Source organism: Globicephala melas, chromosome 7, assembly GCF_963455315.2.
Source record: "Globicephala melas chromosome 7, mGloMel1.2, whole genome shotgun sequence".
Lineage (NCBI taxonomy): Eukaryota > Metazoa > Chordata > Mammalia > Artiodactyla > Delphinidae > Globicephala > Globicephala melas.
Window position 1 is genome coordinate 8,493,410 of NC_083320.1, and position 23,803 is coordinate 8,517,212.

Sequence of the window (23,803 nt, forward strand, 5' to 3'; positions counted from 1 at the left end):
CATTCCATGGTCAAACTTCCCTCTTTAATAACATTACTCAGTTGGATAACCTCCAGCTGATAAAGCTCAACAGAAGATCAAAAGTAGAAATAAAAGATGCAAAAGCTACTCATAACTGCTCTATTTAAAAACAAAAACCAAAAAGAAATGTGGTGTGCTTGAAAAGATGTTTATATTCTAGAAGATACAATATATTAAATAATGTATTATTAAAAGAGGATGAGAAGTTTGATTCTATTTTTGCAATAATCCAATTTTTATAAGTCTTAAAAGTGATTTTAGGAGAGAGTAGGACTGGATAAAAAAAAAAAAAAGGACAACAACAAAAATGATAGCAACTGCTCAGAAAAGGAAATCTATTAAAGCTCCACAGAATAATCAATGAGTTCTGAAATTTTTTTTCTCCTCCTCCCCAGTCTATCTATTGATACTTTGCTAAAAATGAATCTGCTTAATGAGGCAGAAGACAGTATACCAGTGGCTTTTTCTGTTGTCAATTTCTTTGACTGTTTCTTATATAGGAGCAGAATTATACAAGGTTGTTAAATGCCCTAACTTTAAATTAAGAATTAAAGATCTGAAATTACTGCATAAGCTATATACATCTATTAAACATGTCACACATGGTAATTTTTAGTATATGTAATAAGATTTATGCACTTTCTGTTTCTCAACAAAATGAGAAGTTCTGGGTGAGGTGCCAAGATACATTAGTTACCGAAGTCTGAAATGAGGTCTGAGAGACTAACATGAGGAAATTTTAAACTCATCTGACACATGAGTTATGAGGCATTAGCTACTGACTGAGGCACAAGCAATGAGAGAGAGAGGGGGAGAGAGAGGGAGAGGCAGGCAAAGGTGCACTGAGAGCCAATTATACTCCTACCTACAAGAAGGGCAAAAAATGCAATAGTGTTTCTGTGGACAGATGTGGGTCAAAGAAGAAAGAAAGCCTTCCTGGAGCCATTTGAAACCCTGCCCAAGGGATCTCCAATGACGGCAATGACATTCTAACAGAGAATCTGGATGTACTCATTTCTAAACTGAGATTGTATATATTATATAAAGTTTTTATTACCTCAGAAGGATGGATCAAAAAAAATCACAGACCACTTAGTTTGCATCTTGTATCACAGGAACAAGTTATCCTACTGAATAAATTTTAAAAGCACAGCAGGAGGCAAAAATTCAAGTTGATTTTTATGATTTTGTCAACCCATGAGTTCTAATTTTTCAAGTATGGCTATATAACTAAATTAACAAAGTGACCATAAATTTATAAAAAATGCAATCAAAGAGTATTATATACTTAAAGTTCTCCTATTCTCCTACCTCTTTACTTTCTGTGAGTTCAGTGTACACCATATTTGAGGTAGAAATGTCCTCAAAAGAAGATAAGCTACCAAAGAAAAGCCTGAACCAGCTCTCTTCTAGAGAATTTTTTTGTTTGCTCACCTTGGGACAAGTGATTTCAGTCTGCTGGATCATGATGAGAGCCGAAGCTATGAGAGCTCCTTGCCTCACATAGTTCACAGGGTCATTTGTCATTGGTTCTAGCAAATTAATTGCTTCCTGAAAGCATTAACAAAAAAAACTTTTAATAAAGTTTATATAGCTAAATTTTCAGATTAGTTACTGTCTAAGTCAATATTTTCATCTAACATTGTAATCACAAGTTAATTTAAGACAACTTGGATGCAACAGTCAAAACTGAGTATGCTTTAAGTTTCAATATAATTGATGGTAAGTGAAAAGGAAGCTTACAACACAAGTGCTCCTGTCTTGGGGTAAAAGAGATAAAAAAGAAAGTAGAAAAAATGAGATTAATGTTTGATAAACACCTATTATTTTCCAGGTGCAGTGGGAGGTATTTTATATATATTATCCATTTAATCCCCTTCATCCTAAAACAATAACAGCAATACAAAACAATCTTTAAAAACAAAGAAACAGAGTTAGGTAAAGTAAATTGCCAAAAATCACATAAGTGTAGCAAACTCAGGCCAGTCTGACTCTAAGTATCCAACTTCCTTCAAATACTAGAGTAAGATAATATCTTAAGATGATTTTACAAAATCTAATTTAAAAAATTAAATAAATCGAATGTAAATTGAAACAAACAAAAAACAAAAAGAAACAAAACTCCCAAAACAAAAAAGATTTTACCTGCTAGGAGAATGGCAACACAAATTAAGTCAAATAGGACTAGAAATGATTCCATGGTTACACTTCCCACATATGGTGGGATTTTCCAAAATGTTTACCAGGATATCCCCAATATCATATTCTTCAGAATACCAGTTCTATGAAAACAGGATTCCTTGATTAAATAAGTTTGGGAGCGCCTGCATACTGTATATCACCCCCTCTTGCGATTCAAAAACGTATCTAGCACACCAAGGGCTCCAGGAGTGTACATATCATAACAAAAGGTTCAAGAAACCTTATTAAAGAAACTACTAGACCTTTGCATAGCCCAGCATCTGTTCATTGTATTTGACCAAGAACTCTTTTGCTCCATATAATTTCTATTACACACCCTGCAGGACCTTTGTTCAGTACCCCTTACAAGATCCTTAGGTAGGTATAAATTTGGAGGAACAAAGCAATTATTTTATATGATTATCAAACTTAATTTAATACAGTATGTCATTTCTCAAATGTCCTTTGTTCCAAAGCCAAGTAAAGGAAGAATAAATTGAATCCTTTTTTGGGGGGTGTGGGGGAATGACTTCAGATTTCCTTTCACGTTGATTTATTTACTTAAGAAATATCAGAGCAAGAGACTGGTTCAAGATAGTGGAGTAGAAGGATGTGCGCTCACTTCCTCTTGAGAGAGCACTGGAATCACAACTAACTGCTGAACGATCACTGACAGGAAGACACTGGAACTCACCAAAAAAGGTACCCCACATCCAAAGACAAAGGAGAAACCACAATGAGATGGCAGGAGGGGGGCAATCACAGTAAAATCAAATCCCATAACTGCTGGGTGGGTGACTCACAAACTGGAGAACACTTACACCACAGAAGTCCACCCACTGGAGTGAAGGTTCTGAGCCCCACGTCAGGCTTCGCAACCTGGGGGTCTGGCAACGGGAGGAGGAATTCCTAGAGAATCAGACTTTGAAGGCTAGTGGGATTTGGTTGCAGGACTTCAACAGCACTGGGGGAAACAGAGACTCCACTCTTGGAGGGCACACAAAAAGTAGTGTGCGCACTGGGACCCAGGGGAAGGAGCAGTGACCCCATAGGAGACTGAACCAGACCTACTGCTTGTGTTGGAGGGTCTCCTGCAGAGGCAGGGGGTGGCTGTGTCTCGCCCTAAGGACAAGGACACTGGCAGCAGAAGTTCTGGGAAGTACTCCTTGGCGTGAGCCCTCCCAGAGTCTGCCATTAGCCCCACCAAAGAGTCAGGTAGGATCCAGTGTTGGGTCGCCTCAGGCCAAACAACCAACAGGGAGGGAACCCAACCCCTCCATCAGCAGACAAGCTGATTAAAGTTTTACTGAGCTCTGCCCACCACCAGTCCCTCCCATCAGGAAACTTGCACAAGCCTCTTACACAGCCTCATCCACCAGAGGGCAGACAGCAGAAGCAAGAATTACAATCCTGAAGCCTGTGGAACAAAAAACACATTCTCGGAAAGAGAGACAAGATGAAAAGGCAGAGGGCTATGTACTAGATAAAAAAACAAGATAAAACCCCAGAAAAACAACTAAATGAAGTGGAGATAGGAAACCTTCCAGAAAAAGAACTCAGAATAATGATAGTGAAGATGATCCAGGACCTCAGAAAAACAATGAAGGCAAAGATCGAGAAGATGCAAGAAATGTTTAACAAAGACCTAGAAGAACTAAAGAACAAACAAACAGAGATGAACAATACAATAACAAATGAAAACTACACTAGAAGGAATCAATAGCAGAATAACTGAGGCAGAAGAACGGATAAGTGACTTGGAAGACAGAATGGTGGAATTCACTGCTGTGGAACAGAATAAAGAAAAAAGAATGAAACGAAATGAAGACAGCATAAGAGACCTCTGGGACAATATTAAACGCAACAACATTCGCATTATAGGGGTCCCAGAAGGAGAAGAGAGAGAGAAAGGACCCGAGAAAATATTCGAAGAGATTATAGTCAAAAACTTCCCTGACATGGGAAAGGAAATAGCCACCCAAGCCCAGGAAGCACAGAGAGTCCCAGGCACAATAAACCCAAGGAGAAACATGGCAAGACACATAGTAATCAAATTGGCAAAAATTAAAGACAGAAAAATTACTGAAAGCAACAAGGGAAAAAATGACAAATAACATACAAGGGAACTCCCATAAGGCTAATAGCTGATTTCTCAGCAGAAACTCTACAGGCCAGAAGGGAGTGGCATGATATATTTCAAGTGATGAAAGGGAAGAACCTACAACCAAGATTACTTTACCCAGCAAGGATCTCATTCAGATTCAATGGAGAAATCAACAGTTTAAAGACAAGCAGAAGCTAAAAGAATACAGCAGCACCAAACCAGCTCTACAACAAACGCTAAAGGAACTTCTTTAAGTGGGAAACACAAGAGAAGAAAAGGACCTACAAAAACAAATCCAAAACAATTGAGAAAATGGTAATAGGAACATACATATCGATAATTACCTTAAACATGAATAGATTAAAAGCTCCAACCAAAAGATACAGGCTCTCTGAATGGATACAAAAACAAGACCCCTATATATGCTGTCTACAAGAGACCCACTTCAGACCTAGGGACACATACAGACTGAAAGTGAGGGGATGGAAAAAGATATTCCATGCAAATGGAAATCAAAAGAAAGCTGGAGTAGCAATATTCATATCAGAGAAAATAGACTCTAAAATAAACAGTGTTACAAGAGACAAGGAAGGATACTACATAATTATCAAGGGATCAATCCAAGAAGAAGATATAACAATTATAAATATATATGCACCCAACACAGGAGCACCTCAATACATAAGGCAACTGCTAACAGCTATAAAAGAGGAAATCAACAGTAACACAATAATAGTGGGGGAATTTAACACCTCACTTAAACCAATGGACAGATCATCCAGACAGAAAATTAATAAGGAAACATAAGCTTTAAATGACACAATAAACCAGATAGATTTAATTGATATTTATATGATATTCCATCCAAAAACAGCAGATTACACTTTCTTCTCAAGTGCACACAGAACATTCTCCAGGATAGATCACATCTTGGGTCACAAAACAAGCCTCAGTAAATTTAAGAAAACTGAAATCATATCAAGCAACTTTTCTGACCTCAACACTATGAGATTAGAAATCAATTACAGGGAAAAAAACCTAAAAAACACAAACACATGGAGGCTAAACAATACGTTACTAAATAACCAAGAGATCACTGAAGAAATCAAAGAGGAAATCAAAACATACCTAGAGACAAATATGACAATCCAAAACCTATGGGATGCAGCAAAAGCAGTTCTAAGAGGGAAGTTTATAGCTATACAAGCCTACCTCAAGAAACAGGAAAAGTCTCAAATAAACAGTCTAACCTTACACCTGAAGGAACTAGAGAAAGAAGAACAAACGAAATGCAAAGTTAGCAGAAGGAAAGAAATCATAAAGATCAGAGCAGAAATAAATGAAATAGAAACAAAGAAAACAACAGAAAAGATCAATAAAACTAAAAGCTGGTTCTTTGAGAAGATAAACAAAATTGATAAACCATTAGCCAGACTCATCAAGAAAAGGAGGGAGAGGACTCAAATCAATAAAATTAGAAATGAAAAAGAAGAAGTTACAAAAGACACCGCAGAAATACAAAGCATCCTGAGAGACTACTACAAGCAACTCTATGCCAACAAAATGGACAACCTGGAAGAAATGGAAAAATTTGTAGAAAGGTATAACCTTCCAAGACTGAACCAGGAAGAAACAGAAAATATGAACAGACAAATCACAAGTAATGAAATTGAAACTGTGAGTAAAAATCTTCCAACAAACAAAAGTCCAGGACCAGATCGCTTCACAGGTGAATTCTATCAAACATGTAGAGAAGAGCTAACACCCATCCTTCTCAAACTCTTCCAGAAAATTGCAAAGAACACTCCCAAGCTCATTCTATGAGGCCACCATCACCCTGATACCAAAACCAGACAAAGATACAACAAAAAAAGAAAATTACAGACCAATATCACTGATGAATATAGATGCAAAAATCCTCAACAAAATACTAGCAAACAGAATCCAACAACACATTAAAAGGATCATACACCATGATCAAGTGGGGTTTATTCCGGAGATGCAAAGATTCTTCAATATACACAAATCAATCAATGTGATATACCATATTAACAAACTGAAGAAGAAAAACCATATGATCATCTCAATAGATGCAGAAAAAGCTTATGACAAAATTCAACACCCATTTATGGTAAAAACTCTCCAGAAAGTGGGCACAGAGAGAACCTACCTCAACATAATAAAGACCATATATGACAAACCTACAGCAAACATCATTCTTAATGGTGAAAAACTGAAAGCATTTCCTCTAAGATCAGGAACAAGACAAGGATGTCCACTCTCGCCACTATTATTCGACATAGTTTTGGAAGTCCTAGCCACAGCAATCAGAGAAGAAAAAGAAATAAAAGGAATACAAATTGGAAAAGAAGAAGTATAACTGTCACTGTTTGCAGATAACATGATACTATATATAGAGAATCCTAAAGATGCTACCAGAAAACTACTAGAGCTAATCAATGAATATGGTAAAGCTGAAGGATACAAAATTAACGCACAGTAATCTCTTGCATTCCTATACACTAATGATGAAAAATCTGAAAGAGAAATTAGGAAACACTCCCATTTACCACTGTAAAAAAAGAATAAAATACCTAGGAGTAAACTACCTAGGGAGACAAAAGACCTGTATACAGAAAACTATTAAGACACTGATGAAAGAAATTAAAGATGATACAAACAGATGGAGAGATATACCATGTTCTTGGATCAGAGGAATCAAAATTGTGAAAATGACTATACTACCTAAAGCAATCTACAGATTCAATGCAATCCCTATCAAATTACCAATGGCGTTTTTTACAGAACTAGAACAAAAAAGTCTATAAATCTGTATGGAGACCGAGAAGACCCCAAATAGCCAAAGCAGTCTTGAGGGAAAAAAATGGAGCTGGAGGAATCAGACTCTGTGACTTCAGACTATACTACAGAGCTACAGTAACCAAGACAATATGGTACTGGTAGAAAACCAGAAATATAGATCAATGGAACAGGATAGAAAGCCCAGAGATAAACCCACACACCTAGGGTCAACTAATCTATGACAAAGGAGGCAAGGATACACAATGGAGAAAAGATAGTCTCTTCAGTAAGTGGTGCTGGGGAAACTGGACAGTTACATGTAAAAGAATGAAATTAGAACACTCCCTAACTCCATACACAAAAATAAACTCAAAATGGATTAGAGACCTTCCTTAGAGACCTAAGGAAAGACACCATAAAACTCCTAGAGGAAAACATAGAAGAACACTCTTTGACATAAATCACAGCAAGAGATATTTTGATCTACCTCTTAGAGTAATGGAAATAAAAACAAAAATAAACAAATGGGACCTAATGAAACTTAAAAGCTTTTGCAAAGCAAAGGAAACTACAAACACGTCGAAAAGACAACCCTCAGAATGGGAGAAAATATTTGCAAACGAATCAAGGGAAAAAGGATTACTCTCCAAAATATATAAACAGCTCATGCAGCTCAATATTAAAAACACAAACAACCCAATCCAAAAATGGGCAGAAGACCTAAACAGACATTTCTCCAAAGAAGACATACAGATGGCCAAGCAGCACATGAAAAGCTGCTAAACATCACTAATTATTAGGCAAATGCAAATCAAAACTACAATGAGGTATCACCTCACACCAGTTAGAATGGAATCATCAGAAAATCTAGAAACGACAAATGCTGGAGAGGGTGTGGAGAAAAGTGAACCCTCTTGCACTGTTGGTGGGAATGTAAACTGATACAGCCACTATGGAGAACAGTATGGAGGTTCCTTAAAAAACTAAAAATAGAATTACCATATGACCCAGCAATCCCACTACTGGGCATTTACCCAGAGAAAACTATAATTCAAAAAGACACATGCACCCCAATGTTCACTGCAGCACTATTTACAATAGCCAGGTAATGGAAGCCACCTAAATGCCCATCAACAGACGAATGGATAAAGAAGATGTGGTACATATATACAATGGAATATTACTCAGCCATAAAAAGGAAAAAACTTGGGTCATTTGTGGATGGACCTAGAGACTGTCATAGAGAGTGAAGTAAGTCAGAAAGAAAAACAAATATCGTATATTAACACATATATGTGGAACCTAGAAAAACGGTACAGATGAACCGGTTTGTAGGGCAGAAATAGAGACATAGAAGTAGAGAAGAAACGTATGGACACTAAGGGGGGAAGTGGCGGAGGGATGGTGGTGGTGTGATGAATTGGGAGATTGGGATTGACATATATACACCAATATGTATAAAATAGATAACTAATAAGAACCTGCTGTATAAAAAAATAAAATAAAATTCAAAAGAGAAAAATCAGAGCGATTAATAAATAATACAAATACCATATAAATGTATTCCTTTTCCTCACTTCCCTGAAAAATGTAGTGCCGTTGTTTAGAAGAGAAAGTTTTGCAAATGTTACTCATATTGTCAATATTGTTTATGAAGTATTCATGATAAAAATATAAGAAAATTTCCAACTTATAAGTTAAAAGACACTAACTTGGCCTTTGAGGTATGTGATATGACCTCAAAGATACATTTTAGACTAAATAGGTGTTTCAGGCTTTTAAGAAACAAAATTAACGTGCCAAGTTTCAGACAGATAGGTATTGATACGTAGATCATACAAACTATCTAGAAATAAAGCAGACTTGTTTAGTATGAGTAATGAAGAATATTCATTGAATTAAATTGTCAGATACTGTGTCTCAAAGAACATTTGCTCCTAGATAGCATATTAAGTTTAGAATAATCTGGAAAGAAAAAAATCTAATTTACATTTAACTTATGAGGTCTGACATAAATGTCTACTAAATACCGGAGGGAGAAAATACTTAGTAAAACATCCAACTATATTTTTCCTTTGTTTATAGAACAGATGTGTCCTAGAAAAAAATGAAGGCCTATTTCTATAAACTGTATTTTATACACACAATGACTTTTCTAATAACACTGAAGATACATTCTCATGTAAGAAATTCTCCTCCAAAAGAAATGAAAACATTTAAAAAACAAAACTGTTAGGACAGAGACCACGTCCAACTTGTTCATCATCATATCCTTAAAATGATCTTCCCTTCATCATTCGACAAATATTTACTGAAACTCTACTATGTGCCAGGTCTGACTTTAGGTTTTAGCAGTGAACATTCTGTTCTCAGGGACCTTACATTTCAGTGGAGAGAAGACAGACAATAAATAAATAGGTGTAAAAATATGTCAGGTGGGGCTTCCCTGGTGGCGCAGTGGTTGAGAGTCCACCTGCCGATGCAGGGGACGTGGGTTCGTGCCCCAGTCCGGGAGGATCCCACATGCCGCAGGGCGGCTGGGCCCGTGAGCCGTGGCCACTGGGCCTGCACGTCCGGAGCCTGTGCTCCGCAACGGGAGAGGCCACGGCAGTGAGAGGCCCGCGTACCACAAAAAAAAAAAAAAAAAAAAAAGAAAAACAATGTCAGGTGGTGATGAAGAAAAATAAAGCAGGGTAAGGAGACAGAATAAGAATATTGGAAGGGCATGTCTCTATAAATTTTTATACAATTCTCGCCACATATAGTGAAAATGCCTATTTTAATTCCTAGCTTTAATAATGTTTTATGTGACTAGAAAAAAATTATTTGTATCCAATACTAATACTCTTTATTAGAGAAAAAGTCAAGCAAATTAAAATGTAATTCCTGGAATCAATCAATAAACTAATAATTATGCTTTACTTTAGTTCGGACAAGAGATGATTTTTAAAAAGTGGCTCCTTTCTGATGTAAAGACACTGGGAATATAATCATGTTCTTCTTCCCTCTCTCTCTCTCTCTCTCTCTCTCTCACACACACACACACACACATGCCTGTGTGCTATTAAAAGAAAAGTGCACCTTTTGGGGAACTGGCCAAGGTGTGTTCATGTGCTCTATGAAAGGCAAAATGTGGTGATTTATGTTATTGCTGTGAATCAAGAATACTTGTTACTAAAGCATTGGTGCATTTCTTTATGACTCTCATGACAAACTGTTTTCAAATCATCAATGTACCTAACCCAAGTCTTTATTTTGTCACTTTTGTGGGCTTAACAAATACCAGGTTATCTATTATGTTCTTGAGAAAACAGGCAAACAGCAGTTAAATATAAACTTAAACACACAAAAAAATCAAACTGAGTTGACTGTGGTGGCCTCAAATAAGAACTTTGATTTCCACAATACTTATTATGCAAATTAAACATGTAAAATAACAATGTAAAGCCAGAGTAGCTCTTCAAAGAAAAAAATACTATTTCTTCTTTTTAAAGAAATCAATGCTTTCATAAAAAATTCAACAGCATTGTTTTCATTAGAGCCATCCATGTAATGTGGTGGTTTGTTCTTAAACAGCTTTGAGCAATCCAGAATAGTTAAGTGAGGAAGTTCTGGGAAGCTTAACTTGTGAGGCAAGTTAAGTCTTACAGATCACACCACACTTGTATTTTTACAACTGTTACATAAACTTTTCGGCTACAGAAAACAGTCTGGCGCCAGAAAAGAACTGACCGCATTGGCTTTGGCCTTTACCTTGTTTCCTGTACCAGCACAGCAGATGCCCAGGGCCATTGCAGCTCCATAACGCACATGAGGATTGTAACTCTCTGACAACAATGAAACGACACTGGGGCACTGTTCAGGGGTCCTGATAAGAAACAGAGAAAGTGAAGACAGTGTTATAGATAACATATTTTAAATCAAGATGGAAGAATTTTAATCAATTTTTTGAAAGTTATGGGAAACAACAGAGTTATATTTAACACAGAAGTTACAGAATTAAAAATCTCCAACAGAATTCTAATTATTGATATTAGAAAGCTATCTTCAACATTCAGAGAATATATGAAAAGAAAGAGGAACATATCAGTGATCCCTCAACCACAGCTCTGCATCACAGCATTACTCATTCCCTTCTGTCTTCTCCAGGGTGGGGAACAGCCCTACGGGGGGTGGGGGGGTGGGGTAATGGGGACGGGGAACACTGCCCTATGTCCATTCTTATAACTCCTGCTTACTCTGTGTCTTGTTTCAGAAGACAAAAGTCACTTACAGAGACTCCAAGATGTTTCCAAAGCTGCACAAAAGATTTAAAACTCCCAGTATTACTCTGATTGAATATTAAATTGTTAAATAAGACTTGGTATGAAAAAATTCTGATTTTTTTTGTCTTCAGCAATTATTTTTGTGTTGATAAGAATAGAGAAATTGTTCTTTTCTCATCTTCATATTTGCAGCAAATACAGAAGAGAGGACAACCTTGACAAATGAAGTATCTGATCTCATCTTTGAAGGACTATCCTGTTATAGTGGTCACTCCTGAGGGGGCAGCAGGTTGGGTGTAGTAACTAGAAGAGACTGTAAGGGGAGTTTCTGGAAGGCTGGTACTGATGTTGAACTAGGTGCTGGTTACACAGGTGTGTTCAGTTATGAAAATTCATCAAGCTGTAGGCTAATTATGTTCATATTTTTAGATGTATACTACACTTCAATAAAAACTTAAAAAGAGACTATTAATATATTACGTTTCATTAGAATGCTTTTTCTTCTTTCTTTTTCTTTTTTTTTGCGGTATGCGGGCCTCTCACTGCTGTGGCCTCTCCCGTTGCGGAGCACAGGCTCCGGACGTGCAGGCTCAGCGGCCATGGCTCACGGGCCCAGCCGCTCCGCGGCATGTGGGATCTTCCCGGACCGGGGCACGAACCTGTGTCCCCTGCATCAGCAGGCGGACTCTCAACCACTGCGCCACCAGGGAAGCCCAATAGAACGTTTTTTAAAAAAAGTATCCTGTTGTGAATAAAAGCAGTTATTACCTACAGACCAATTTAAATCTATAATTCTATGTTGAAATTGTCCTCTAGCCTCAAACTCCAGTGAATGGTAAATTCAAATTTCAAATGGAGTAGAGCCAAGTTTATGCAAACTGTCTATAAAGGTGGAATTTTGGGGGAGAGGCAAGATAGGGATAGGCGATTAAGAGTACAAACTATTATGTATAATATAAATAAGTTACAAGGGTATATTGTACAACACAGGAAATACAGCCAATATTTTATGGTAACTATATATGGAACATAATCTTTTAAAATTGTGAATCACTGTTGTACATCTGAAACATATATTATACATCAACCATACCTCAAAAAAGAAAAAAAGGTAGAACTCTGCTATCACTCTTTCTTGAAAATGTTCTTTCTCAGTTTGATGAAGCTAGCTCCTAGTACGAAAAATCTGTAAACAATCTAGTGGCAACAATACAGAAGAATAGTATAAAGAAAGCAATGTACTAGGAAACAGAAGATCTGGGTTCTAGTCTTAGTTTTGTTAGTTTCTCAGTACATGACATCAGGCAAATCACTTAAATTTTCTTTTCTGTAACTAGAGATAATATTTCTTGACTATCATGCAGGAATAATATAAAAACAAATGAACAAATACACATATGCTTTCAGTTAATGAGTACTGAGGTAAATAACAGTAAGTTATATAAGAAGTAAAAAACCCATGTTCTAGTTCCTGTTTTGCCTCTAAATAGCTGGGATAATTTTAGACAAGGTTCAATTAACCATACACTTTGGGGTCCCTTTTCACATCAGAAAAAGAACGAATTGGACTAAAAGTTCCATAAGGTCTGTTCCACTTTACAATTCTATGGCTTTTAAAAATGAATCAATCATCAAAGGTTTTAAATCAGTGTTCATTATTACAGGACATTTCATCAATGAGAAATATTCCTATGAAATAAAAATGAAATTTTAAAGGTGATATCATACCAAAGAGGTTGCTGGAGAATTACTGTAGTTGACAGCATCATTGTTTAACTTTTTAAAAATAAATAATTAATTAATTTTTGGCTGCATTAGGTCTTCGTTGCTGTGTGCGGGCTTTCTCTAGTTGTGGTGAGCGGGGGCTACTCTTTATTGCAGTGCACGGGCTTCTCAATGCGGTGGCTTCTCTTGTCGTGGAGCATGGGCTCTAGGCGTGCAGGCTTAGTAGCTGTGGCTCACGGGCTCTAGGTGCGCGGGCTCAGCAGTTGTGGTGCACGGGCTTAGTTGCTCCGCAGCATGTGGGATCTTCCTGGACCAGAGCTCAAACCTGTGTCCCCTGCATTGGCAGGCAGATTCTTAACCACTGCACCATAAGGTTAAGTCCCATCATTATTTAACTTTTATTTTTCACTTGCATTGGGCTAAGAACTTAAAAGTTCTGTCCATAATTTTTTTTTAATGTATTTATTTTTATTATTTATTTTATTTTTGGCTGTGTTGGGTCTTTGTTGCTGCACGAGGGCTTTCTCTAGTTACGGCGCACGGGCTTTCTCTAGTTGCGGCGAGCAGGGGCTACCTCTTTGTTGCGGTGCGCGGGCTTCTCATTGTGGTGGCTTCTCTTGTTGCGGAGCACGGGCTCTAGGTGTGCAGGCTTCAGTAGCTGCGGCTCGCGGGCTCTAGAGCGTAGGCTCAGTAGTTGTGGTGCATGGGCTTAGTTGCGCCGAGGCGTGTGGGATCTTCCCGGACCAGGGCTCGAACACGTGTCCCCTGCATTGGCAGGTGGATTCATAACCACTGGGCCACCAGGGAAGCCCAGTTCTGTCCATACTTTGATACTCAAATCCTCTGACAAACTCAAACATCTTATCACATAACACATTATAAATAAAACCACTCAAGACTGCACATGTCTCAAGGGGCAAGGATGGAGACTGTGTCTTCTGTACTTTTTCCCATAAATTAGTGGCACAGTGCTAGGTACTAAAGATAAAATAATTTTTATTACTTAATAAAAGACAAAGGGAGCCAAACTAAATATATATTTAGAGACTTGACCAACAAGTATTTCCTACTAGGTTCAAATCCTAAGGGTTAATCACTGGGAAAAATATCAGGCCCTTCCTTGTTCCCCTCCTCACTTAAGTTTTTAACTCAGCTAGATAATCAAAAATGAGAGAGTTAACAAGTACCTCTGAGTTACTTCATAAGGGCTAATTGTGTGTCTTTTAATTTTATGTGCTTTGAAGTTCCCAGTAGGGGGACCACATAAAGGGCTAGGGAAGGCCTACTTTAAAAAGTAAAACACTGAAACAGGTAACTAAGTTCTGATTTGTTGTTTCAATAAAATTTCTTGGCTTGTAGCTAACAGTCATCTTACCAACTTACTATTTGTACAACCTTCCAGAGAGCAGGAATTGTGCAAGGGCATATGCACAAGTCACTACCATATTATCCAACCATAAAGTGCACATATGAATTCCTTTTTTTAAAAACATACTGGCTATTAACTACTGTTTATTGAATATTTTGTACAACCTCAATATTAAATTGTATTAATCAAAATGCTTTCAAGAATATGTGTCTTTTCTAATCTATCTTCCCTAGAAAAGGAAAAAATATAGCACTATACGTATACAGGCAGAAACACTGTTCTAAGCACGTGGGTTTGGTCCATCGCAGCAGGAATTTGGTGAGGACATAAACCTCACGGTAGTCCCTTGGCAGAGTTATGAATTTATATTTTCATTAGGTAGGTGCCACAGGATTACCATAATGACACAGGAATTAAGAGTATTCCCTCTGTTTAAGTCCCTTGTACTCCCTACCAACAGACTCCAAATAATCTGAGCAGCATCCTGAATTTTGAAGTGCCCGTTGAACATCTTTAACTAAATAGTCCACAAATACCTCAGTCAATACACAGAATTCTGTACAGAAAGAGGAATAAAGGGCACCCCTCCCCTAAACTGCTTCTCTTTCCGTCATGACTATTCATCTATACACCAAGAAAACTCACATTTTCAATCATTCTATTCTCTCATTCCCCACATCTAATCTGCCCAATCAAGTGAAACCTTTAAATCTTGTTTCTGTTTGCACTGCTTGTTTTAGACCCTGATCATCTCTCACTTGAAATAATATAGTGATTCCTTAAACGATCTCTCTCTTCCTCCTCTCCCTTTCGTTTTCAACATGCTGTGGTAGAGAGAACGTGGGCTTGGAATTTGAAAAACCTGGATTCCAATTCTAGTGCAGCCATTTATTAATAGAATGGCAATCATTAAGTCTCTCTGAGACTTAACTGCTTCATGCATAAAATGATATCTGCTCCACCTTATTTATGCTGGGGAGTTAGTGGTGTGGTAGAGTAGAATACTATACTATAATTACTAAAATCTTAATGCATAACCAGAAATTGCCTTTGGGCCAGAACCAGGAATTTGGTTACTAGTATGCTGTAGTTTGGGCTCTTATTTTTTAAGAAAGGTAAGGCAACTCATACCCAAAAGTTCATTCAAAACAATGTAAAACAAGTTGGATATTAAACCTAGAAAACTGGTTATATACAGGGTTCTGACCTCCAGATTTCCTCACCAACTTTTTAGGGAGCTAATGGCACAGAGAACACTTTACCTACCTTGCCCCTCAGCTGCAGCAAGGACAGGACATTCCAGGGAAAAGTGACTCACAAAGAGCTTATCCTAAACGTATCTTAAAACTTCATTTATTTTATGATCTCCCACTTGTTAAAAGTATTATACTTAGAATAGGGCATTAACAATTTCATGAGGTTTAGAAAAAAATTTTGCCTGCGAACATAAATACAGAGCTTTGCCTGGGAGCCTAACGCAAAGAGCTTTACCTAGTTGATTACCATAAAAGACTGATATAGGTTGTGAGGGCTATAAACTCAAAAGCACATAAAAAATTCTTTTATGTTTCTCAGTCTAATAATAGTTCCAACTCTGACACCTTCTTCAGAAAATTTGTTAAGACAAGGAACGACAAATTCTTTAATTAGCTTAGACATTCAACCTCTTCAAGAGTACAATAAAATCATAATATTCTAGGTTTATTTTAATTTTTCAACAGGCAGCTCTAAAAGGACAAAAGAATTTTTCTAAGCAATGATCGCAATGCAAACATTCACTGAAAGCAAAACTTACATTAATCTTTATCCAAATACATGATACATGTTGGTATATATGTCTAATTTTTAAAACTAAGCTAATAAATGATAAAATTATATCATCACCATCTTGAAACTGGTAATGAATTAATGGACAACAGCATCATTATCAAAGACGCTAACATCATGAAAAGAGAAACAACTAGACCTTACACCTTATGTGCACTGCCAGCCCCTTCTTAATAAAAAAGGAGGAGGAGGAGAGGGAGGAAGGAGGAGGGGAAGGAGGAGAAGGAGAAGAGAAAGAGTGAAAAATTGAACCAGAATGTGACCAAGCCTCTAGATCTAACTATCAATTTACAGGAAATACAGAAGACCAAAAAACATTATATTACACACAGGGATGCAACTGAGAAAGAGGGGGGCAAGGCAAGGGAAGGAGAAAGAACCTGCAAATTAATAGAAAATACACTAACTCTTTAATAACAATTCATAAGGCTTTTTTTCAGTTATTTTAGATAATTCTGACTCTCCTTGAATGTTAGCTTTTCTATGTAAACATTTATCTCTTTAAGATAATGTCACAAAATAATTCCTGTAGTTTGTTTTAATGGCTTTGGATCAACATTTAAAACTAAGTATTTAAATGACTAATCCCTGATCAGCAATACAAGTTCATCTCTATGTCTCTGTGAACATATTTAGAAAAATAAATGTCTAGAAATGTTCAAGTCACAGGAAAAATAGTGGATTTTGTTATATTGGCTGGGGATAGTTAGAGAGCAAGGAATTCAACACTTTGATTAGCACAAAATGTGTTACCTATGACTTAGCTTTTCCTCATATTTACATTTTGATATATTAAATTTAAAAGTATATTTACTCAGACAATTACAAATTTGCTAGCTGCATTTGTTCTCAACAATGGAGCTACATGTTGTGGGAATTCTAGCAACATTTCTTGCTCTCTTTATTTCTTGGCTAGTTTATAAAAATTTAAAAAGTGAATACCATTAAAAGAGGGGAGATATTTAACATTTTGAATTTTGTTTTCATTACAACATAAAACATACATAAAATATTATCACAAAAATAACTGAAAAAGAAGAAAACAGTTTCATTTCCCAAAAACACTTCTGTCCTATGAAACTCTGTATCCTAAGCTACTGCTATTTGTAGTTTTTTACTACCGTTTTTATGAGTTTTTTTTTACCATCAATTTAGTATTTACTGAATTATCTATCTACTACATGTAAAGTACCACAAGGAAAACAAAACCACACAGATCTTGCCCCAAACCTTACAAATTTAGTGCAATCTTTAATGTTTCTTTTTTAACATCTTATTGGACTTCAGAAAACTAAAAATAATTATAGTTTTAGACAAGCTTTTGGTAAGTTTCCAAACAGATTAATTTCTTTCAGGTGCTGCCAAAATGGAGTGAAAATATCTCAAATAGGTGAGAAGAAAGTAGACTGAAAAGATTTATATAAAGAAATTGCTACTTCACCATAATAAGAAACATGGCTCTGAAAAATCTCAGATTGCATTCCTGAACCTAGAGAAATGTGTAACATTCAAAAAGTTACAGAATTATCAGCATGTTTCCCCCTGCCCTTCAAATCATCAAACTAAGAAATGAAAAATTCTCTAGAGGGGGTTCAACAGCAGAATTGAGCAGGCAGAAAAAAGAATCAAATAAGGTTAACTGATAATATTAAGTTAGGTTAATTGAGAATTGAAGTTAGGTTAGTTGAGATTATCCAATCTGAGGAGCAGAAAAAGAATGAAGCAAAATGAACAGAGCCTAAGAGACCTGTGGGTGACACAAAACACACCAACATACGCATAATGGGAGTCCCAATGGGAGAAGAGAAAGAGAAGGCTGAAAGAACTCTTGAAGAATTAATAGCCAAAAACTTCCCAAATTTTGATGAGAGACTAGAAACTTAAACTCCAAGCAGGATAAACTCAAAGAGAACAGTGAACAAAAAAGACAAAGACTACATTCTAGTAGGAGAAAGACAATAAACAATAAATGATAAAGTAAGTAAAAAGGTGAAGTTCTAAGGAGAACCAAAAAAGTAAATCAAGGTAAGGCGTATTGGAAGAGCCAAGAGAAGGGGGCATTTTGCAGTATTCATTAGAGTAGTCAAGGCAGGCTTCAATGATAGGTGATATTTAAGCAAAGAAAAGAAGGCAGTGAAGAAGTGAGCCAAGTGGCTATCCAGAGAAAGAGTATATTAGGTAGAGGAAACAGCTCAAGCAAGGGCCCTGTGGGGGAATGACGCCCAGCATGTTTGAGGAGTGGCAAAGAGGCCAATAGTTCGAGTGTAGTGAAGAGGGGAAGAGTAGTTGAAAACAGGGCCAGACTATAGGAAACTTGGTTTTTACTATGAGTGAAGTGAAGGGCAGTCAGGATTCTAAGCAAAGGAATGATATGATCTGACTTGTTTAAAAATGGTAATTTTGGCTGCTCTACTGAGACCAGAGGGCAAAGGTAGAAGAAAGAAGATGAGTTAAGAGGCTATCTCACAAATCTGGTTAAGATATAACTGTGACTCGGTGGTAGTCATGAACATGGGGGAAAAAGTTTGAAATTTGGTACATATATTGAAGTAGAATAAACAAGATTTCCTGATGGTAAGACGTGAAAAAAAAGAGACTGGAAGAATGCAACGGCCTTTAACTGAGATAAAGAAACCAATAGATAGAACAGATTTGGAGGGAAAGGGCAAAAGTTCAATTTTGGACATTTTGAGTTTAAGATGTTTTTAGACATCTAAGGGAAATACTGAGTAGGTAATTGAATGTAACAGTCTGGAGTTTGAAGGAAAGGCCTAGGCTAGAGATACAAATTTGGGAGTTTTAGTATATAGGTAGTATTCAAAGCCTTAAGTGTGTCTGAGATCACCAAGTGTGAAGGGAGAGGAGATCCAGAAATGAGTCCCAGAGGAGCCCCAATATTAAACAGGTTGAGATGAAAGAGAACAAGTAAAGGAGACTACACAGGAGTAGTAATGAGGTAGGAGAAAATCCAACAGTGTGGTCTAGTGGAAGCTAAGCAAAGAAACTATTTTAAGGAAGGGGAAGGGGAAATGATCAACTGGGTCAAATGCTGCTGTGAAGTAGGCAGAGCAGGTTACATCACCTCCTTTTTACAAATGTAGAAATTAAAGCTCAGAGAAATTGGTTTGTCTGAGCTCCTAACCCTTAAGTATGCTGCTTGTCTCATCTCATGACCACAAGATCACAGTCATTGGGCTGGAAATAGAGTTTTAGGAGTTTTTTTCAACAAGTTAATGGAAAACCGTAAGAGTGAATGGAAGGAGAAAATGAAGAAGGAGAAAAGTCAACAGGATAGGAACCTCTGAAAATCTACATATTAAGAGGGTAGAATAAGACTTAGAAAAGATTCTGTAAGAAAGACAAAGAACGCAGGCAGGATAAGGTGTCTGGTTTTTTTTTGTGTGTGTGTAGGAACCTCCCTCCCTCTCCTGGACCAGCCCCTTCTCTCCACCCACCCACCCTACGGCCCCCCAGTCCATTCTCTACTCTGTTGCCCAACAGCAGGTTTCCCCTGAGGTGCATGGAAGCCACAGGAAGCAGGCCTTCGTGCTGCCTTCAGGACCTTCGCCTAGGCCATCCCCTCCCACCCCTTGGTCTGACACCCTCTGGGCTCATCTTTAGGCACCTGTCCCTCCCGAAGTATTCCTCCTGTTTTAGGCTGTAACAGCATTTATCACACTGCGCAGAGGACCGCCCTGTTCCCCGCGCAGTCTGCAGGGTGGAAATACTGTGGCAAACACACCTCTCAGAATTACTAGAAATTGACCTTCCCTCTCTGAGCATGCTGCCTTATCTGTAAAACAAGATACTGATAGTCTGTGATTATGGTGGGGATTGAATAAGATTTTTTAAAGCAGCAGGTACTGCCTACGTTGGGTGCAAAATGAAATGGGAGCTTTAAAAAAGAACTTCTGACAGCTGCAGCTGTTCCTTGCAAACTGCAGGACACGGATCCAGCCCACGACCGCAGTCTTGTGTAGTATATTCAGGCCGCACTGAACACGGGACCTGCAGGCGGCGGAGCGGACTGTGTTGATGGAACAGAACCTAGAACTGGGGCGATGGGCTGAGGCCCAGCGGTGACAGGTCGCTTCTAACGGCTCCCGGGCACCCAGAGCCCGGAGCTGCACTGGGGTGCCGGGTGCCATGGTTCCGGGGTGCAGAGGTTCCGGGGTCTCGAGGTCCCGGAATCCCACGGTCCAAAGTGCCGGAACGCGACCCAAACCCAGCCCCGACCAGCGGCCCTCGCGCTGACGGCCCCGCCCCTCAGATAAGGTGTCTTTGAAGTAAAAAAAAAGATACAAGTTTTAAAGAGAAATGCTCAGTCAACAGTGATGAATACTGCACAAAATCAACAATTGGTGTTAATTAGTGACTTTCTAAGAGTTATTTTAATAGAATGTTGGGGATAAAAATCTGATTACAAGGGTTATAGATTGGGTGGGTAGTAAGAAGGAAAAAGGATAGGCAATTCTCTAAAGAAGTCAAATGATGAAGGAAAGAGACTTAAGGGATAAGGAAAGGTTTTTATTTTTCATTAACTGTAAACCTGAGCATGTCTGCAAGAAAGAACTTAAAGCTGAGGAAATGAATATTCAAGGCATGGATTCTATGTGTGAAAAAGAAGATACTTTATTCAGCAAGATTGCAAAGAATTACCATAAAGAGTTGGGACTAAGGATTTAAGTAGAAGTTAGTTATGGTAAAGAGGAATGACAACATGATCCCAAACGATAGAATGGATGAAAAGAAAGACATTTTAAGGAGTTGAAAGGTGACAGAGCTTTCAAATGGGTCTAAGTCTTTCATTAAAATAAGATGTAAGAGACTTCCCTGGTGGTGCAGTGGTTAAGAATCTGCCTGCCAATGCAGGGGACGTGGGTTCAAGCCCTGGTCTGGGAAGATCCCACATGCCGTGGAGCAACTAAGCCCACGTGCCATAACTATTGAAGCCTGAGTGCCATAAGTACTGAAGTCTGAGCACCTAAAGACCGTGCTCTGCAACAAGAGAAGCCACCATAATGAGAAGTCTGGGCACCACAAGGAAGAGTAGACCCCACTTGCCGCAACTAGAAAAAGCCCGTGCGCAGCAACCAAGACCCAACACAGCCAAAAATAAATAAATTAATTAAAAAATAATAATAAGAGGTAAATTCAGTCACCAGGGAAGAATGAGCGAAGTTTTAGCTCTTTCACTGATCTCGTCAAAGAGAGTGAACAAGAAAGGAATTAAAAAAAAAAAAGCCAAGAAATATTTGAGCTGCACTGAGGGCCCTGTTGAAGTGAGTTAGTCTTAGCTGTACCATATCTATAATTATCAGTATATGCGTTTGCACCCCTCATGAAATTATAAATTATATTGATATAAAGGCAGAAAATGTTTATCTTGTTCATCACTGTATCTCCACAAGCTAACGGAACTCAATGAATACTTCGCAAATGAATGAATATGTAGTGGACACAATCCACATATTGTCAAAAATTCCTTAGTGTGTTAGTGTTTGAAAGATACTATGACTGAGAGATAAAAAATATCTTTGACTGATATTTAAGTTGTCAAGATATTAGACTGTCCCTTTAAGTAGAAGACAGAATCTGTTCAATAAATTAAAAGGCATCAGGGATAAAAATAAGTATTTTAGAAAAAAAAGTACCAATTAGGTGTTTTGGTTATGGTCAGATTAGAGTTTGAGTTTGACCTTTAAGCTACTTTAGTAAGAATTAATTTATCTGGAGTTCTTGGTAAATGAGATATTCTACACAAATAAAGTTTCCAGATATTTGAAATCTCATTCTACCATTTAGAATCATACTTTTATATTTTTTTGTCATTTTGGATGAAAATTTAAAAAATGCATTTCACGTATTCCTGTCATCCAAAACAGAGCTGAATAAAGATGATTTAACCTTTATTAAATATATGGTAGTCAACACTATGGTATCAATTACACCACAGAGTTGTGGAGGGCTGAGTTATGAGAGCTACAAGTCTCTATTGTGAGTAGATCTACACGCCTACACTTGTTAATTCCTGTTTTTTAATTGGCCCCCTTTGCTATTACCAAAGTGCTTGTCCACCTCTTAATCTGTTACTCTACTCTGGAGAAGGGAGGGAAACGTGTTTGTTAAAACTGTCTCAAATATTAAAACAATAACAACAAAAAAAACCGTCTGAAGAGTGAATTTATCAATGGATATTCTTTTGTATTATTTAGATTTACCACCATGTGCAAATGTTTGTTTTCATTAAAGATGGGGGACAGAAGTTTTTGTGAGTGTGTTTAGAGCAAAAAGATTTGGAGTGGGGACTTATAGACAGCCTTCTGCCTAATGTGCATGAGGTTTTAGAACACAGGTTTAGTTATTTGCCAACTGAGAGATTCATCTACCCTTTTATTATTATTATTTTGCTTTCTCTCCGATTATCAGCTATGCTTCTAATAACTCAAGGTTGCCAAGTAAGTAGTTGTTCTAGCTAGTTATGTCCTTTAGCCATTAAACTAATTAAAAATACAAAAATAAAATAAAAACATTCCAAGAACCAATTTTAACTACTTTTAGTTAAGGTTTAAAAAAAAAAAGTGAGGGACTTCCCTGTGGTCCAGTGGTTAAGAATCTACCTTCCAATGCAGGGGACACAGGTTTGACCCCTGGCAGGGGAACTAAGATCCCACATGCCGTGGGGAAACTAAGCCCATGAGCCTCAACTACTGAGCATGCGAGCCACAACTAGAGAGCCCGCGTGCTCTGGAGCCTGCGTGCCACAACGAAAAGATCCCACATGCTGCAACCAAGATCCTGCGTGCTGCAACTAAGACCCTATTCAGCCAAAAATAAAATAAATAAATAAATACTAAAAAAAAAAAAGAAAGTGAGTGAATGTGGGTGAGAAGGGTCGGCATTGGCACAGTATTATAAAATAATAATGTTTGGTATTTTTATAATATACTCAATGAATATTTTAATAAATTTATCTGTAAACACAAATCAATGAAGGTTTCTTTCATACAAGTCTTTTCATTAAATATAATGATGCTATTTTCAATCTGACATTACTTGTTTTGCAGATACCTATCTGCCTGCATGAGCACAGGGGTCAAATTGTGGTTCAGAATAAAGCAGTTATTTTAAGATATTTTCATAGTCCTGAAGAGAAATTCTGGCACATTAAAATCCATCTGATTGTTCTTGAGGATTATTTTATTCGTTTTCACCCAAAATTCTTAGTAAATATTTTTTGTAAAATATTGAATTTTGAGTTAAAATAAAACAAATATTGAATAAAATCTGAAGTGCTCAGTAGAACTGCAATGAACAAAATATTTTCCAATAACTTTCACACAAGGGAAGGAATATAAATTTGAAACAGGGCATAAATGCTGTTGCCAATGTAGAAGTAATTAAATAATTTTAAACTATGAGCAATCTATGATGACCTTTATTTATTTTTTGCCACATGGCATGCGGGCTCTAGTTCCCTGACTAGGGATCGAACACGTGCCCCCCTGC

The 23,803-nt window shown here is 37.4% G+C and overlaps 1 protein-coding gene across 1 annotated transcript in view; it reads right to left on the bottom strand.

Moving 5' to 3' along the window:
- The window catches only part of PSMD1 (proteasome 26S subunit, non-ATPase 1), a 103,334-nt gene that overhangs the window by 29,083 nt on the left and 50,448 nt on the right, over nt 1-23,803 (bottom strand). Inside the window, exons 17-18 of the mRNA XM_030876196.2 lie at nt 10,862-10,976; nt 1,456-1,572 (exon numbers count right to left, since the gene is read on the bottom strand). Of these exons, the coding sequence (XP_030732056.1) occupies nt 1,456-1,572; nt 10,862-10,976 (232 nt within the window). The remainder of the gene's footprint in view (nt 1-1,455; nt 1,573-10,861; nt 10,977-23,803) is intronic.